The sequence below is a fragment of the Apteryx mantelli genome, chromosome 1 (assembly GCF_036417845.1).
Source record: "Apteryx mantelli isolate bAptMan1 chromosome 1, bAptMan1.hap1, whole genome shotgun sequence".
In the NCBI taxonomy this organism is placed as follows: domain Eukaryota; kingdom Metazoa; phylum Chordata; class Aves; order Apterygiformes; family Apterygidae; genus Apteryx; species Apteryx mantelli.
Genome location: NC_089978.1, coordinates 165,871,959 through 165,891,594, shown reverse-complemented (window position 1 = coordinate 165,891,594; position 19,636 = coordinate 165,871,959). Strand labels below are relative to the sequence as shown.

At 42.1% G+C, this 19,636-nt stretch overlaps 1 protein-coding gene across 1 annotated transcript; it reads right to left on the bottom strand.

The window, feature by feature from the left end:
• Positions 1 to 797: 797 nt before the first annotated feature.
• Positions 798 to 18,798, bottom strand: ADSL (adenylosuccinate lyase). Its single transcript, XM_067310299.1, has 13 exons — positions 18,581 to 18,798; positions 13,862 to 14,065; positions 12,659 to 12,703; positions 11,759 to 11,838; positions 9,418 to 9,589; positions 9,075 to 9,121; positions 8,571 to 8,661; positions 7,561 to 7,630; positions 6,394 to 6,541; positions 4,215 to 4,305; positions 3,592 to 3,681; positions 1,258 to 1,434; positions 798 to 940 (listed from the first exon to the last, which is right to left on the bottom strand). Exons 1-13 carry the CDS (start codon positions 18,734 to 18,736, stop codon positions 854 to 856), a joined length of 1,458 nt encoding a protein of 485 aa, XP_067166400.1. The 5' UTR covers positions 18,737 to 18,798; the 3' UTR covers positions 798 to 853.
• Positions 18,799 to 19,636: the final 838 nt, after the last annotated feature.

Genomic DNA, 19,636 nt, shown 5'->3' with positions numbered 1-19,636 from the left:
CCAGTAAAGCACAGACATAAATAGAAGAACATTCAGGGCCAGAAACAATTGAATTTCTTGAATTTCTCTAGCATCCAACAAATACCCCCATCTTTCATTTTCTCTTTCCTTATCAGACAAAACTTATTTACTGTAGAGAATGATTTGCACATGCCAGAGTCCACCTGCCATTCATTACCAAGCACCTACAGCCAAGGACCTGGAAAAGTAAATTGCAACAGCTGGTTCCTAAATTACATATGTAAATATGATTGCCAAAAGCTACAGAGCCACAGGTACAGTATTAAAACAGCCAAGGAGCATTATAAAGCCTTGAGGACCACCATTTTGATGCAGCCACTAAGTCCCATGGCCTCTCCACTTCATTATTCCTAATATTTTGGACCTATTTGCTCCCTAAATCACAGTACTCTGAAAGCCAGGACAGCCTTTTATCATCTTTTGAGTCATCTGTGGAGAAAGTTTAAGAACAGATGAGTAAGATGGCAACAGGAATGGACTCAGTTCCCATAGCCCATGCTCTTCAACAAGTCATATATGAATGCCAGGCAGCACCTGGCATTGCCCTTTTAAACAGCTGGCAGTGCTCTGTAAGGGGCCAATGAAAGGTACCGTGATAAAGGTACCTTGTCACAATCAAATGTCTCTCAGTAACTCGGCACACAAAACATGGAGGCTTGATTAAACAGCAGACAGGGAATGAAAAGCCCATTTGGAATCAAGGTGGCTATAGCTCTGGGGGTTAAAAAGGAAATGAACTATAGACAACTAACATAACATGACACAGTAAACAGACCTCATTCAATAAAGCTTTTATTATCATCCTGTACCCAAACACCTTTGTAGAATGAGCCTAAAGTGCCAGCTCAATTTTCCCACCCATCTTGCTTTGGTATGGCATTAGCGCTGGTCGAACCTCCTCCTTCAGGAACTTTGCCACCTGTTCAAGAAAAGGGGAAAAGAGAAAATTAGCAAAAGAAAGGATTCCCTTCTCCACCTCATTCAGACCTTGCTTGCCTCATTGAAGACTATCTCATAGAGGCCTCTAGCAGTCAAACATGTCCAGGGTCAAAAGTGCAAAGGCCACAGAGTAGAAAGACAAGGAAGTCAAGGAGAATGGAAAAGAGAAAGGTGTCCACCTTGGTAGTATGGGCAGATACAAAATATGCATGTTCTCTGGCATGCAAGGAGATGTAGGATTAGACAGTTCACCGCATAACAACCCGTAACACTTTTAGCCTCTTTCCACTACTTCACCTGCTGAGGAGCACGTCCAGTGAAGGAGGAGGGATCCAAAAGGCTTTCAAGATGTCCATGGATGGGGCTGAAGTAGGGATCAGCATGGACACGGGTAATGAGGTCATTATCACCCCCTTCCTGTTTCACAACAGCAGCTGCTTGCTGGGAAAGAACACGAATCTTCTCATGGCAATCCTGGCAGGGCAGAGAAAAGACGAGGGGAGAAGAAAAGAAAAAAGTCATTCCATTGTTACTGACAGCATATGTCCAGCCTGCTAACTTGTGTCAGAGGGAGAAAACATCAAAGCCTACTGCACTGGACAGCATACAAATGGAACACAGCCTGGACTGCAGTGTCATATATCACTATATTAAAACAAGATTTTCTTCATCCTTCCACATCTGCCCTTTGAGTTTAAAGGTCTGAATGACAAATACATTCCCTGTTCAATTATACCAAACACTAAGACAGTAGAATCCTTTCCACTTCTTCAAACCTCTAAATACTCTTGGGATTCACTATGGGATTTTTTTAGTTGTTCTGTCCCGTGCTTACATGATTTTTCCAAAGACAGACTATAATAACTGTTCCCAAAATATTCTATGAACTGTAGTAAAAGAATTACTTATTCGCCACTAGTCATCCCCTGTATGGAACATCTTTGAAGCATAACAGTGCAAAACAGGCACAAGCTTGGAAAAGAAAAAAGAAAAAAACCTATTCAACTTAATGAGCAATGAGACTATGTAAACCACAGCTTACATAAAGATGGATGGAAAGAAAAAAAAAGCACAAAAACCTGAGGGCCTGAGACATCCTCTCTCAAGGAATCCTCACAAGAAACCAGCACTGTGAAAACCTTATAATAATTTCCCTAAAAGATTTCCTACTCATTTGACTTTCTGCAGAGTCAGGAACCATCTCCAAAATCAGATTAGGCTACCATGCTGGCCCTAAACTACAGCCATGTGGTCACAATTATAGCCATGTCAGGATCTCCTCCTCAAACGTATTATCCCCGATTAATCTTCAGTTCAGGGTAAAATGATCTACTGTTCCCTGTTTCCTCCATCTAAAGGACATCTTGCTCCAGCACTGACCTGCCCAGTTCTCTGCCCCAGAAGAAGAGATCAGTCTTTTGGATGTTCAGCAGTGGGAAAGGGCAAGGAGCTCCCCTTCTCTGCCACGAGGTGGGAAACCTCAGATTTGTCTTTAGAAAAGGTGCTGTATCTGTGTTCCCAGCACACAATAACAGAACATATTAATAGGAACAAGAATAGGTTTTATAACTGTGTAGAATTATAATTGAAGAGTATCAGAATGAAGGTAGGCCAATAACAAACAAATAATATTAGCTCTTCAATTGAATCAAAATAGAGAAAGGGGACTGTTTCGAAAATTAAGGGATACTTCAGAAAGAGAACCAGCTGAAAAGATATGGAAACTTATCCACATGATGTGAATCTTAATATGTTTAGTTAGGAAGCCTACTGACTGATCCAGTGATGAACATCAGAGAGACCCAGAAAAGAAACAGTGTTTCTTGACTAATATCATAGGTGAGTTGTCAGAAGTGTTTGCGACAACTAGAACCACATATCCCACCCAAGGCTTCCAGCAAACTCATCCACTGTTACTGTACTGCAAGTTTAACTTCTGTCCCTAATGTGGAAACAGTCACAGAAGGAAAAATTACTATCTAAAAGGTAAGTGAAAATAAGCTGGTTTATTAAGATGAAAATTTGATTTGTGAAATTAATGGATAAAGCACTAAATCTAATTGTGTCTGGATTTATTTGCTAAGAAAAACATTTAATTTCAATTGGTTTGGACACAGAAAACTGACTGAAGGCCTATAAACCAAGTTAGTAATAACAAAGCACTATACCGAATTAGAGAAACGTAACACAAGAATGGATGGTTCAGAACGGTCTTACTTGCTTTGTCATTAACAGCACCAATTCATTCTTTAAATTTATAAGATATCCAAATACCAGCAAGTTCCATTTAAAGAAGTCCAGCCTGTGTTCCAAGTTCCTTCAAACAATTACCAAAAAAAAAAAAAAGCCTACTGGTATCTACTGTAATAAAAATAGGTCTCTGTCTCCAGCATAGCCAGACAGATTAGCTCCAACACACACAGTGTTCCTAACAGTAAATAAGGATCTCCACAACTGCTCTCTCCTCAGAGAGCAGTCTAGCTTTGCAGCACCAGTGTAATACTAATAACTCTGTGAGAGCAGGTTGGGAACAGAAAGGTGGGATAGTCAGGAGAAGAGCCCAGATAGCTTTTGTTTCTCAAGAGTGAAATGCTAGGCAGTGAATACAGGTATTCTCAGCTGTCTTTGTACCTGACGATTGCCCCCTGCTTTCACCATTGCCATGATTATGTTCTCTGTGGCCATGAACGGCAGCTCCTGCCGGATCCTCCTCTCAATCACCTGAAAAAAACCCAAACAAACAAACCAGAAAACTGGTGAAGCTGAGACTCTTGGTGAAGTTTTCCTTTCCCCTTCAATCCTAGAGACTGTTCAATGATGCAAAGATAATTTCTCTTTTTGAACTTGGCTCTGGAAATCTAGAATTGAAGCTGATGATACTTAGAAGCTGTATCCCACGAGGAACGTTACTGCAGAAAAGATGTACTTTTTTTTTTTTCTTTAAGTATAGGTAAGTTACAGGACTGCAAGAGATCTGCCTTGACAGTACACTTTGGCAGTAAGTTCTACAGATCCCTTGTGCAGTTCAGAGAAAAAACGTCCCTTTGAGAAGTTCTGAATTTACTATCTTTTGGCTTCAACAAATTCCGTTTAATTTCTGTACTGCATACAGTGAGAATGGAGAGCAGAATTCAGAAACCCTTTGAACTAGTAGACAAAAATGTAATCCTCTGAGTGGGAGGATTTTCACATATTTTGGCATAGTTGCAGCATTAACAAGGATGCAACACTGCACAAGTTATCTCCTGCTTTACCTTTGGATATACCACAAGTCCCTCGGAGATATTCTGCAGTGTACTCAGAATGATGTCAGCTGTGAGGAAAGCCTCAGCCAGACACACGCGCCTATGAAACACACATACCCAGGGCCCCAGTTAGTAATAAAAGGCCACGATCCAGTCTACCTCAGATCCAGCTCTTAAGTTTCTGTAGATGTCTCTAGATAGCACTACTGTGGCCCTAAACCTGAAGCTGTTCCCTATAGGTGCTTCTTGCTGTGTAAAGGTCACAACCAGGAAAGCTAAGGGACACCTTATAGCAGTAGTTCTTGAGCTGGGGAGAAGGGAGGGGGTGTTTGTTCCTTCTGTCAGTAGAGAGAGGGGAAGACAGGAAGAGAAAGGGTAAAGGCACACAATGAATTATGTTGGAGATTTCTATGATTACACAGCTAGGAAAGAGGGCAGCAACTTACAGAACTAGCAAACATATGCAAATCTCTTCCCCCCCACGCTCCACGTTGCCCTGGCTACTGATCCTACCCTGCAGAAATAGGGCTTGCTGCATGCTCATGCTGTGCCTGGCTGTGCTCAGTGGGGAGCTTCCAAAGTGATCCACGTGTTTGTTGGTTTCCTCAAGAGAGACCACTCTGTCACTAGCAGACTGCCACCTCCCTCCAAGAGACCAGCTCCTGGTCACTGAGGAGGTTCCTGACAAAGCAGAAAGGAGGGAAAGGACAGCAGTAGTAGGACCGAGCTGCAACAGTCAAAAGGCTCTGGGTCACTGTGCAGCAATTACAGCAACACCCACCTGTGACAGCAGTACTTCACCAGTTCTAAACTGTGGATATTTTAAAATATACTAGCGTTCGAATCTTGTGCTACAGTTAAGGCACCAAATTCTATCACACTGTCTTCAGAAGGACTCTATCTGCTATTTTGTAGGTTATATGCTTGCTTTTTCCCTACTTGCTCTCCTTTCAAAACACTTTAGCTTTGACAAGAAAAATCCAAGGCACAGAACTTCATAATTGGATTATGAGGTGGACAGATGAACTTTTTTATTCGGTTAGGTGGAAATAAAATTTGAACATTCCAGTACGTATCTTAACACTTGATAGCTATGGGAAATAAACCTACTAGATCATCCAGTATCCAATTGCTTAAATTTTGCATTGTCTTCTGCTGTCCATGCAGCTCTTTTCTTAAGAAAACAAGTAGCATTTGCAGCTGTGGAGTCAAGCCATTTTGGGGAAAAGATCTTCTATTCTTTCATGAAATTTTATGCAGAAATTTTGTTTGCAAAGACATCTTTGAAATAACATTCTAATTAGTAATCTGAATACCAGACTACAGCCAAAACTGCTATTATTCACTGCTCCTCAGGCCCTGCATCTTAGAAATCTTGAGGTTTCTAAGATTCTTGGAGACCAAATTCTGTAACAGAAGACTACTTCAATAATAAAACATTTCAAAGGTAAATATGAGCTCTGTGCAAATTTAATACTAACTCAAAGATGGAAGCAATGAAATTAATTGCTGTCATTTACTTTATAATAATTATAGATAAGTACTGCTCATCTCAAAATAGTCATAACGAAGAAATACAGAACAATGCAAGGTTTGCTCAGTAGTATCTAAAAGACATGCATAGGTTCTCATGAAACTTCACTTACAGTAATAATGGTTTGTGCTCTTTCTTTAGGGTCTGAACAACTTCTAATAAGGAACAACATTTTAGAAAGAGATGGAAATAAGTTTCTTCAGACTAACTGGAGGATGAAGGGACTGTACATAAAATGCTGAACTATTCTGTAATATGTGAGGAGGACCAACAAGATCCAGGTTCAGAACAGACAGGAAGGAAAACTAATTTGAGAAATGTGAGAACTGATATCCTGTAGCATTGTGCTGTTGAGACAGGAAAAGACTAAAAGAGCAGTTTATTACCCATGGCTTCTGCATCACTCTCTCTTTCTGCTGGTTTACTTTCTAGAAGATCTTGATGGTATAAAAACTAACAGTTTTTATCTGATCTTAAAGAGAGAGGAAATCAGTTTACAGTCTCTAGTCTCTATTGACACTGCTTTTCACCAAGGTGGTTAACTGTCAGCTTGAAGTTCAAGAACTATGGTTTTAGTTTAAAAATAGTATTTTCTAAATATATCAAAGCACCGTTTTGCACAAGAACTAAAACCACTGCATGATTTAAACAAACCTGTTGGCACTGTCATCCAATGTTCGCTCAAACCACTGCACAGAGGCCGTTTGGAGAGGATCCAGGACCAGAGTCATCAGGTGCCTAGCCAGGCTGCAGCACCGCTCTGAACGCATTGGGTTTCTCTTGTATGGCATAGCGCTTGAACCTGCGTAAGAAGAGAGGGTGATGAAAATGGCAATAGAAGAAGTGCATTCAGGAAAAAAGATGAAAGCCCTTCCCCCAAGAAGAAAACTATGTCAAGAATCATATTTTTGTCTAGAGCCTCAACACATGATGTTTTTTTAAGGACAAAACGGAATAATGACAATGATATACCATCACCCTTCTCCTTCAGATTAGACCATCCAACTGTGGGGAGAAAAAGAGTTTGAACACATTCTGCAGTTCTGCAAAGCAGATAAAATACTGCCACATGAAAAGAACAAGTGGACTTCATTTTTAGTCTGCAGTATTTAGCAGCACCTCTCTAGACTACCCATGGCAACTTCAGCAGTGTTTGAGACCCTGTCTGCTCAGTAACACTGCCCTTGAAAGTCAGATGCTTATACTGGCTGCCTTTTGCTCTGGTGAATGGAGATCAAAACTGATCATAAAATGCAGAATGGTTGAAGTAACAGATATGGCTAAGGATTAAGTTGCTGACTCAATCCTATGCAGCTATTTAGGGCACCTGAGACTTCCTCTAGCCAGATCCAAAACCTTCTCTTTCCCTTCTACCCACATCAGAATCATGTCATCGATATTTTTCTAGCAAGGGTCCAGTCTAATTTTATTATTCCAAATTTGTCTGTTTATGAAGATAAAATGCTGAGCCAAGCTGAAAACCTACAGCTCCAGTTAGCTTCAGTAAGAGTGGAAAACACTAAGTTCTGCTTAGACCCAGGCCCCCTTCTGTAGCAAATGGGATCGAAGTACTGACTGCTTCTGCTCTTTCCCAAAATCCAGGAAGTGCAAGAACAGAAGTCTGATTTTAATTACCTATTATATACCTAGAAATCTTTGAGTACTTTTTTTTTGTTTTTAAAGGATTCAAAATATTAGTAACTTCAAACCCTAGTGTACTTAAAGCAATTTCTGTCAGTGACATTTCTAAGTTTGCTCAAAAGGCTGCACCAACATAAGTGGAAAAGTGCATAAGCTGGTGCCAGAAATGCCATCCCTTACCAATCTGCTCTTTCTCAAAAGGCTCCTCTATTTCCTTCAGGTTGGCCAGAAGACGAATATCAGTACAAATCTAGGAAGAAAAGCAAGAAATTAATACACAGAACCAAACTAACACATGCCAGTATGAATTCCTGTCAGCGTGCTTGAAGACTTGCTTGCCTCTGTGTCCAAGAAGTAAATTGGGGAGACAGTGAAAAATTTGACAAAAAAATTGACACTGCAATCATGCTTTCTGGCATAGCTTTACAATGTAGAAGAAAAGGGGCCAGATTTTCTAAAAGAGAATATTATACTGAAACTCTTAATTTAGGCCTAAAAATTCTCTTAATTTAGGCCTAAAAATCCCACGTAAAGAGAGCATAAGGAAAAAAGGATGCCCACCATATTAGAATACAACAGGACTCTAAGAGGGCAGATGTTTGCAGGGAATGGAAGAGATACCAGGAGGGAACACTGAAAAAGCATAACAAAATTACACAGTGATTTACAAACACAGATAATGTGTGTTCACTGAACCAGGCAGCCTACAAAACTAAGACAGAAGAAAATACCACAGATCACTTAGCCCAAGAGGGGGGAGGGAGGGAATGGAGATAAATCAATGAAAAGAATCCACAAGGACAGAGAGAATAACACCATTATCAGAGAAACAATTAGCTGGAAGCAAATGGTGAATTTTAAAAACTCATACACCACTAGGAAAGACATTTACTCTAATTGGATCAATTTTAGCACAGATTAGACTAATATCTGGTGTGGGATTTGTTAACCCATCTTAGCATCTGCTCAGTAAACTTGTTTTATCTGCCACTGGTCTTAAGACCTTGTAGCTACGATGTAACTATGTAGGAACGCACCTAGCGATGAATTTACATGATCACAAAGAGAACAGCTGAACAACAAACACCAATTAATGTTTTTTGAGGAAACCATTCTGCACAATGAGCTCCTTCCCTTCAAGATCCATAATGCCTCCCCTTCTCCCTCCTATATATAACTATGGTGCTCACCTTGTGTATAGATGCCCCCAGACTGGCCAGCACAGACAGGACTTCAATATCCACCTTGCGACTATAGGTTTGCCCCGTGACTATATAAGCCCTAGAAATAAGCACAGAATAAATTAAGTGCTCTGGGCACGTGCAACTATACTGCAAGACTTTGAGAAAGGAGTGACAATGCCTGTTTAAGTAGATAAGATTGTCATTCTTCCTCGATGGGAACATCTTTGGATTCAGGCTGTTGATTTCTGGGGGCAGCATGCATGTGAAAAGAGAGCAGCAGAGGAAAAATGGACAGCTGCGCTTTGATAGGGAGACAAGTAGAAGTGGCCTATTTAGGAAGTGGAGTGTCCTGCAAAAAACTGCAATTGGGAATGGAAGATTGCAAGAGGATAAAATGAACAGCAGCACAGGTGTCAATTCAGCAGTTAGCAGAATCTGGGCCAAGATGGACAGCAGGAGTCAAACTTTGTTAACACCAAATTTAGGTTACTAAGCATGCTTGTTACATACCGTTTAAATCCTGCCTTTGCAGTCACTAATCTGTCCAGCTCTTCCACCTCAGGGGGAAAGAAAACAAAACAAATGGGACCTCAAAATGCAATGACTGAAGACAGGCAGCAACAGCAAAAAGGATCCTCTGCTCTTCTCAGTTAACTGCCAACAAACCTCATACTTGCCTGAAAGTATCCCCTCCCCCAAATTCTGTTTGCTTTCACACAGTTTGGGTCCCCAAGGGATCACAGTGCCCTTGCTAATTTGATGCCAGAATCTCCATATTCCCCTAACCACAACAGCATGCTGGGGGGAGAACTGGAGAGACTAGAAGTCCACTCCCTTGGTTGGGCTGACTTACTTTGCTATGGTCTCCCTCAAAGAGCTGCAAGAAACTGGCTTGAGTGCCAGTGGTGCCTTTTACACCCCGAAAGCGCAGGTCATCCCGAGCCTGCTCCAGTTTCTGCAAATCCATGCACAAGTCCTGAATCCACAAGCAGCAGCGTTTTCCCACAGTGGTGAGCTGTGCAGGTCTAAAAACAACCAAGAACAGAATGCGACTCATGGACAATCTGCACAGCAACTCCACAAGGACTACTCTTAGCTGCTGAGTCTACTCTTGAAGCTTGCTTGCAGGTCTGTCTCTCTCAGACTCCTCAGAGCAGAAATTAAAAAGACCTGGCTTAAGTAAGAAGATGTAACAGCACATATATAACTCCAATAAATGATACTAGAAGATATGATCATTCTTTTCAGGAATTAGATGTAGCTACACTGAGAGAAAATAGTAATTCTAGTTTCTGTGCATGTTAGAAAGGGGATTAAATTCCATTCCGTTTATGTGTGGAAGAAATAAGTGAGAATAGATATCTGAAGGCATCTGTTTAAATACTGGGCTTTTTAGAGTTTCTTAAAAAAAAAAGTGACTGGAGGCCCATTACTCAGAGCATCTAAAACTGGTTATACTGTGTTTTTCCAGAATTCTGCCAAATGGAAAAGCCTCAGTCAGTGCACGTAATGTGACTTAACAGATCTGCTCCCCAGTCTCCATATTTCTGCTCTTCAGTCACAATTACTCTGATCCAAAAATCGGATCTATTTTTAAAAGTTACTGAATTGTTGGAAACCGTCATCTCCCTCTGTCCCGCACATTTCCCCCACGCCTCAGGCCCCAGGAGCCGCGGTTTATTTGAGGCCCGAGGGCGCCCCCTGCTGGACCGCGGCCGCGACGGCCGCAGGTGCCGCCGCCTCACCGGCACCAAACTCAAACAACAGAAACCCGAGGGTTGGTAGAAACAGCAAAGATATCAGACCTGCTCTCCTAATTCTGATATTCAAGGACAGAGGACATACAGGCTAACGTAAAGCTCACTGAGTTCTGACGTGAATTTCTCAAACCAGAAATATTCATGTACACATTGTGATTTTAAACGATTACTGCTCTTCTAAGGGACTATTCCTTGTTTACAAAATGTATTTCTCAGCCTCTGGGCAAAAGTGTGATAATTAACAATCTTGTTATCCAGTATTTTTTGTAAGACTTCCACCTTGAAATGCATATCTGCAACTTCAACCACACTGCAAATGTTTTGCAGAGAAAATGGTGACCTTACAATGAGCCTGGAAGTTAAACTATTTCAAATTCTTCAGAATGAACTCTAAAGAAAACTGCTACACTATTTCAAAAATACTACACTTCTTGAATATTCCTTTGCACTCCTTCCAAAAGTCAAGGTAAAATTGAGCCTAGAGAATACTCCTCTGACAACCTGCGGATGAAGAGAGACATAGGACTGGAGCTGATGTTGCTGTATATTCCATGCCAGCTCAATCATCAGTCAGGGACCGGACCTGACCTGATGCTCCCTCTCTCCTTCAGGAGTCATTCTAAAGTGTAAAACATCCAGTTTGACATGATCTGTGCTTAACTGCCCTGGCCCTAATGTTCTGCATCACCAGGAGTGGGAAATCCAGGCTTACCTCAAAGTTTAAAGCCTCTAAAAGCAAACAACTATCTTCCTTGAAACAGCAGATTAACCTACCTCCCCCAGCAACAGGCCTATCCAGATCTTGCTGTTCCTTGACAAAGCAGTCTGCCTGAAAACAGTCAATGCCAGCTGTGCTACACAAAAAATGTGTAGTTTCCTAAGAGACAGAAAACTGTTGTCCCCAAACAGGGGAAATTCTTCCTGATTCTTCCCAGGGATCCATTTATGGATATATGAAAACTCTTGAAACCATTGCTTCAGAAGAAAGCTTCAGCTGCATTGACAGATTGAGTAGGTGTTTTTTCCTGCCAGTATCAAGTTTTTCTAAGCTGCAGCTGAAGCTGACTTAACTGACAGAAAAACAAGCATTACAAAAATGTGACCGGAAGATAGGCTTACTGCAATTCCCAATCATGTCTTCCGAAACAGCCCAGAATTTACACATCTGTGTTAGCAAGTAAGTTGTTCCTTATGAAACTGTATTAAAACAACTGCTGACAGCTATTCACAGCAACAGTTCAATTTCCTGAGATAAGACTGGAGTTAGGCACATGCCCCTTTTCTGAACTTCACACAATGACTTAATGATGTGCAGAAGTACCAGCTGCCACTGATCATAAATGGGAAAAAGAAGAGAGAAAGAAAGAGCAGTACCCAGTCAATTTATCCAAAGCACAGTCAACAAAATGTAAGCAAAAGCTTCTGACTACTTACTGGTAGTGAGTGAAGCCCAAAGTAGGCAGGTCAGCATACTTCTCAGCAAAGTTGGCCAGCCGGCTGATCACCCTGGCGAGCTGGTGGATGCAGAGAGGATAGAAAAGAGGCAGAATGAGGGTGGGTGGAAAAGCAGAAGCTGGCATGCTTAAGCACAAATGATGCTGTCAGAAAAGGGGGAGGAAAACAAGTGCTTAATGCTTGAATATCTCCCTCTAAGTGTAGAACATGGTACACTGCATTTTTTGAGGGCATGCACGTAATTTTTTGCTTTCTACAAAACTCAAGTAGGAAATGATACAGTAGCTGAACTTCATCTCAGGCTAGCCCAGTCCAGCCCAGTCCTCATTCCCAACCCAATCCTGCAGCTGGTTTATCCCTAAGCCTTTTCTTTTTTTCCTGGAACTGATCAGAAATAAAGTTGCTTGGGGTATAACATCGACACATTTACAATTCAGGGCAGTAGGGTGCCAAGACATTCAGGTGAGCTAGGCAATACTGCACTACACTCCCCCAATCTGACATTTGACTTCAGAAAATTGTATTATATAGCTTCATGAATGCCTATGCACTCCTAGAAATACAGTATGGGGATGCCTAAGCTGGTCCTGAAAACAATACAGTTTTCTGAAACTGGTACCTATGGCACAGATAAATGGCTAGTAAATAGCAAAGTGTTGCTTATAATTCCCTTGGTGAGCAAAAAAGCTTTGGGGAAAGACTTGAAAAAGAAAAGGATGCCTTGGGGAGAAGACAACTGTTCACTTGCTTGAGAATAACCCAGGCAGGCAGCTCCTCCTAGCTCCCCAGCAGGGCCTAGGAAAATCCAGGTTAAACACAGTCCATTAACGTGCCATCAGTGCTGCCCACTTCTGAAATACTGCACAACCTCCTTCTCACCTTGGGTAGCAGCAGGTTAAACCCATCACGGAGGACAATCAAATCCTGGAAGAAGAAAGAAAATTTGGGCCACCTCCAACACCACTCATTCAATCTGAAGGACAAGACACAATGGCTTCTCTATTAACATAGAGAGGACACATAATTAAAACGCTCTGCCTGCTCTGAAGTCTCTTATAAGGAAGCCTCTGTTTCCCTTCTTGAATCAGAATACGGCAGGGAACTTCTTATGACAAAAATGCTGGATCCATCATTGTCCCTTCTGTACTAACCACAAAAAAATCATATTGGATAGTAGAAGACCCATTTCCACTACTGGGCAAAACAAATTATTGTTTTGAGATACTCCTGATGTCCATGGAACAGGAGACTAAATCATTCATCCCAGGTGGAAAATACCAGCACTGTATGCTCAAGGTAGCAGGATAGTAAGTAGACTCTCAGGTAGCAGTTCTCTTAACTCGTTCTGTTGAGACTCAAGTACAGCTAGGTCCCAAGTGTCACAAGAAAGGTAGATATTACCTAAAAGCCAAACATGTTTGTAAGGGAGTAGGGTAAAAATAATCACACAGCAGCTCCTTGCAGGACAAAAGAGGATGAGAAGTTGCAATGACTGACATACAGAAACAGCAATACAACAGGAAACTAGGCTTCAGTTTGTATTCAGTTTTATACAGGTTTTTCACAAACACTTTACAGTTCTGTAGAATGGTGGTGGTATTTTTTTATTTAACAAACTTATCCATTCTCTTGGCTACTGAAATGATTTATCCTGAATGAATGCAGAGATCCCAAGCAGCAATTGAAAGCTCATGAGCTACTTATATCAGAGGTGGCCTTATTTTGCAAGCTGGTGAATTCTTGTCCTATTGGCATAGCCAAATTTTGTGTGCATTTGTTAACTCTCAAGATCATGAATATCTTATCTCCTTGAATATATAACATGCAAGCAGAGCTTAGGGAACAGTTAGTTTGCTGGTGAATCTTGTTTCATATCAAAAGGAAGCAAGCAAAAGGGGCTTGCTTTCCCAGAGTAGCTAGAATAAAGGGAAATTAACTTCAACAGCAAAAGTAATAAAAATGTTTGAAAAAATCTACTGAGCATTATTTTAAATAGAAAAGTTTATAAAAAGCTATCAAGTGAGCAGCTCTGGCTTTGTTTCAACCAGCTCTGCAAGCATTAAACTGAAAATATTATATTACCGTATTATCCCCTACATAACAGGAAGTGGCTCCAAGGTGAATGATGGCTGCAGCTTTTGGACAGCAGTGGGCAAAGGTGTGAACATGGGCCATCACATCATGACGCAGCTTCTTCTCTTCCTCTGCTGCCATCTTGAAGTCTATGTTGTCCAGATTTGCTTCCATTTCCTGTATTTGCTCATCTGTGATTGGAAGGCCAAGTGACTGCAAGGAGAAAGAACTTCCTATTTCCCTTTGTCTTTAAGAGACAATCCAAATTGAGACAGTAGCTGTTCAGATAATTTACTCCCATATGACACATCTTGGAAGCATGGCAATTTGGCACAAGCAAGGCCCCAGTCAAGAGTTGTAACAGCAAAAGTTTTCATTCTAGAGCTCTCCAATCTTTTCCAATAGGATAGTGTTCATGCTTAGATGTTTCTCTTGGGCTTCGTACTTTCCTCAATCACATAACATCCTTGCAACACCTCTAAAAATTAGTCTCATGGAAAAATAATATAGTTTCAGCTTCTTTTAATGTAATTCACCCTTTGGGTAAAGGACAATCCAGCTACCACATGATGAGCTAGCTTGTGTTGGGAAGAACTCTTTGGATAAATAGTGGGCTTGGAACATACAGAAACCAAAGGTTGTCTGTACCTTTTTAAAAGTCCTCCTAAAATACCTCATTTCAGTCCAAAACTGGAAGCTAGGGAAATTAGTTGCTTGATGTGGATGTAGGAGACAAATGCTCTTAGTTCAAGTTTAAAGATACTTGCTAAGCTTTTTCAGCAAGCTAACTTAAATGCAGAATAAGATACCAAATTACAGAATTATGCACTGGTATAAATCTTGCATGGTTCTGTACTTGCACAAGTCAACTAAGTCAAGAGCAAGTTTTTTTTCGTGATACCAGGAGTATAAAAATCTCATAATGAACTTGACATTACTGCCTTTTCTAAATTAAAATGCTACCATCTTGCACATTAGTAATTGCAATTCACCAATCAGGAAGCTTTAGTGATATAAAGCACTTCAAAAGATAAAATCAAAACTAATAAAATGTTTTGCACATGTGGAATCTGGAACTGCAGAAGTAAGCAAGGGAAGCAGATGGGTCTTCAAGGACCTCATCAGGTAATTAGTACCCACATAACTTAAAAATGGCATATTTCAAGGGTGGTTACATAATCATGACTGTTCAGACGAAGGAGGAAAAGCACCTGGTGCCAGATTGCTGTCTTCAAGGTGTACAGGTACAGATAGTAACTACCTGAAAGTTGTAACAGCAACTCAGGCCACTCAGCAGGCAATACAATCTTGAGCCAGGATTAAAATCTCCTACCTTGTTCACACATCCATGATTCATTCTGAAAAGCTGACCATGGCATGTAGTCACTGACAACCGCACAAAGAGGAGAGAATTAATTCCCAAGAAAAGGGATGACTGGTCAACCTTACATGTACAGAAATACATGTACGACTAGGGCAGTGCCAAGGCAAATGCTGTTTTCATGCATCCACAAACATTACTCGAAGCCTCTTCCCTATGACTTTTTACCAATACTGACAGGACCTCAGGGAGAAAGCAACCAGATGTCCTTCAAACCTGTATACCTAAGAAAACTAAGTAGAAAAACTACTAGAGGGAGACCACAGGATTTCTTCAAAGTACTACAGGGCAGTGATCCCACTGCACTCTCTGGCTTTTGCTTTTAAGGTGTCACTCCTCAGAGGTCATCCCAATACTTTGATGCAATGCTGTAACAGCTACAACTGTTCATTCACCCCCACTCCTAATGGACAGGGCAAAGCAGATGGATAATATGGGACATCTCCCACAAACAGGATGAGAACACTGGCCTGCTCTTCTAACAAAGAACATACTGCAGAAGAATACTGAAACTTAAATAGCACAAAAAAATAAATCGGGACCTACTATAGGCTCCTACAAATAAGAGCAAAAGAACGTTCAGTGATGCTGCAGGATGTCAAAGCCAATTCTAACAGAAGGAAGAGCTCCATAAAATGCATGTTTATCTTTTGAATAAGGTATTATTTAGGTCAAGAGCTCAATGTTCAAAGAAAAGAAAAAAAGAATGAGGCATTAAATATCATAATACAAAGGAATTAATGTTTAAAAAAAAAACAACTAGAGTTTTGGAAGGGGTATAAACTTATGTACTTCAGGTCTTAATCCAAACTCTAGCTACTGTGAGTTGAGAGAAGATTAGTTTAAGAAGCTATCTCTTAGCAATCACAGGCTTTGCTGAGTCTCCTCTGTCAAACTCCTGGTATTACCTGCTATAAGGAACAAAATACAAACTGGAAAGATTTTCTGTCTAATCCAGGTTCCACTGTACTAATTTTTCAGTTCTCATTTCACATATTCCAAGTGGATTACTCCTAAATTTCTCCTGTAAGTATGGTCAATATTGAAACCATTTACCTGACCCTCATCCTTCACCTAAAATTCATCACTAACCTTCATGCCCCTTCTTTTTCTTCCCTGCAACTTTCAGAAAATCTGTAGTTCCTATTATTCTGATTTACTGCAAAAGAAGCTTCTAGGCTTATCAGAGAGGCAACGTATAAATGGCTTGAAAGATAGTGAGAATAAGTAATGGAGTAAGTATCGCCCATGGTTCACTCACTACCTACTTTTTACAATGCCCCCAAAGAGAACTACTGTGCATCTTCCATAAGGAACCTGAGGAAACTGCTTGTGATTATACATATCTCTTAAACTGACCACTGACAGAGCTAACAGGTGCTGAAAGTAGCTGGCTCTCCTCATTCAGTCCAGAGCTGACATCAGAAGACTAACTCCTCAGGAACGAGGACACCATATAAAAATAGTAGCCTCCCTCCTCCCACTACAAATGTGGCACTCAAGAAACTGCAAGACCTGTTGCTACGTTCTGTAACCAAACTTTGGCACTGGAAACGGGAGGGAAAACGAGTCAGGAGACAGGTACACAGGGGACCCTGAGTCCAGGGCTTGGGAGTGGAAACCTAGAGATCTCACACTGGCTCTTTCAGCAAGTTGCTTTTCCCTATTGGGCACGTCATGTAAAATACTTTGTTCTCTAACAGAAAAAGGTGATGATTGTCTCCTGGAATTATTATGTGACAAGGGAATTAGTGTGTAAATTGCCATGCTTTGAGCATGCAAGCTCCTTATGCATGCATTCTTAATACAATATTTCCTACACAAAAGAGATTTGCAGTCTGTTCACTCCAACAGCTCAACGGTGACAATACCCAGTACCTCATATTTTAGTAGAAGGCTTCTATTTAACACAGCCGTATACTTGCATCCTCAGTTTCTAATATATCATGTTTGGTGAGGCCACCATAGTAGTTTAATCCTCAAACAGAGAAGTAACACATCAGTGACATCGTGAATGGCTCCTTCGTTCTCCAGCATGGTGCTTCTCTGCCTTTCTGGTAATAATAGCTAGACCTAGTGCTTAGATTTCTTCCTATCAATTCAAGCACTTTGAAAATGGAAACTGAAGGTTTGTGCACAGAAAAAATGGACAGCGATTATCTTTGAAAGTTATCCTGTCAGAGGGCAAGGCAGCTTGTTTTTTTTTGTTTTGTTTTGTTTTTTCTTCCTGGAACATATTACAATGTTTTCACTGTCAAAAGTTGATATGAATCTTCTCCTTCTCAGGGTATGCCAACAACATTACAAGGAATTAAGTTAGTGCATCTTAACATGTGACTGTCTCAACTAAGAAGCAATAGTTGCCATGTACGTACCTTTAATTAAGACAAAATTCAAAGTAAAATGATTTAACTTAAACTATGTTCTTAAAACGTTAGCTATATAGACTCTACTAACACAACAGCTTGCAAATACGAACATACTCTCAGTCTCCCCTTCCTAATGGCCGAACTGATACAAATCCTTTGCGCTGTCAGCTCTACCTCTCAGAAATGCGATAAGCACTTCTCAAACAAGTGTTCTGCTCGCTTAGGACAGGATTAAACTTATCTCTGAAATTTGGGCTACCTAGAAACCATTGGCTGCAGAATGACTGGGGTGGTCCGTGTGGCACAGATTAACAGCAAACTGATTGCACCATAGAGTATTTCACATCAGTCACACCTCCTGGAAAGTAAACAGCCCACTGCTGGAGAAAGGACATTCGTGTTTGCTCAGAAGGTAAAACCCCCCTACCACCCACAAAAAGTTGCTTACCAAAGCTTTTACAAAACTAATTTCACAAAGAAGGGAAAAGTACAAGAGGGAGGGTATGGAACAAGAAAACCTGATTTGCTGGGGGATGACAGGTGTATTAAGGGTGACGTACAAAAGATTGTGTAAAACTGAGCCTTCATCCCCCCCCCCATTTTTTTTTTTTTTAAGGTTTGAAGGTTAGTTTTCTTCCACTTAACCTGGACAAACCAAAACCATTGTTTCACCTCCAATTTTTGAACTTTTCGAATTAACCTTTTGAATTTGGGATGCCTCAGGAAAGCACCGCTGCTGGTTGTTGCATCAAAGCGTAGAGACGGCCGTGGCGAGGCGGTCCCGCAAGCATCACACAGGCGAAACGAGCAAGGGGTGAGGGCGGCGAACAGCTCGAGTACCAAACCCCGCACCCTGCGGAGGGCCGCGTTCAGCTCCCGTACCCCCCCCCCCGGCCAGGCACCCTCGCCCTTCTGCCGGGGAAGGGAGGCAGGGTCGGGCCCCCGCGGCGCCGCCGAGGCCTCCCCCGGGGCCGTTACCTTCTCAGCCTGAGCGAGGTAGAGCCAGAGGCGGCGCCAGGTGCCGAACTTCTTCCTCTCGCTGAAGTTGAACGCCATCTCGGCGCTAGCGTAGCGCGACACGAGCGGCGAGCGGTAACGGGCGAGCATGTCCTCTTCCGCGCCGGGGGTCGCCATGGCGGCGGCGGGTAACGGCCACCAAGAGGCCGCGCGGCCGCCGGCAGCCCGGGAAAAGGGCGGTGGTGGCCCCGCCCCCCCGCTGCTGCCAGGACCCCGCCCCCGTCTGCCCGGCGCCGCCGCGCCCCCTGGCGAGCGGGAGGCTGCGCCGCGGGCAGCGCGGTTCCCTCCCTAAACGAGAAGCTTCCCCCTCTCTCCCCCGCTTTGGGGCACAAACCCACCTTCTTCCGACAAGGCCCTGCCCACGCTGCTAAATAAATGCGGCTCCGGCGTTGAAGAAAAGAGCTTGTCACGTGCAAGGACCCGAATTAAAAGGAGAGCACAAGACTAAATACGTGTGTGTGTGTGTGTGTGTGTGTGTGTGTACGCGCGTGCGTGCATACACACACGGATGCTCGCAGTATCAGCTATCACTGTATCAATGGGGAGCAAGAGCAGGGGACTGGGGAACACCACTGACACCACTTTGACTCACTACCCCCCACGTGTTGTTTAATTGCCTGCAGCAAGCTCCATGTAGGAGGGGGATGGTAGTATTTAATACCCCCAGAGGAGGGAGGCCTGCACACCCTCGAAATGCTGCAGCCCCGCAGCCCCAGCTGTGGAACAGGAACACCACAAAATGCAGTAGGTTAAAGAAAAAAAAAAATTCAGTTTTACATCTTTAACATGCAAAATTAAGCTACGGGGTAATCCTGGTTTTGTTTCTAATGCATGTAGTTTCCTGCTGATGTTGATGGGATTATTACAGTAGCAGAGAGACTGAGTTTTGGTCTTAAAAGTATTTTAAGAGCAACGCACTGCCGAATGACTAGACAGCCCAGCAGCGGAGCGGATGGTGTCAGATGAGGGGTTAGATCCATGATTTGTTCCAAGAGCCACCCTGAAACCCAGTGCAGT

Bases quoted from the DNA above. Each gene is read 5' to 3' on its own strand.
- ADSL (XM_067310299.1), bottom strand. From the start codon at position 18,736: ATGGCGACCCCCGGCGCGGAAGAGGACATGCTCGCCCGTTACCGCTCG. The intron at 9,122-9,417 runs GTAAGTCAGCCC...TTTCCCCCTGAG, and splicing joins TTGAGGGAGACCATAGCAAA to GTGGAAGAGCTGGACAGATT. The intron at 4,306-6,393 runs GTTTGTTTAAAT...TGTGTTTCATAG, and splicing joins TTGGATGACAGTGCCAACAG to GCGCGTGTGTCTGGCTGAGG.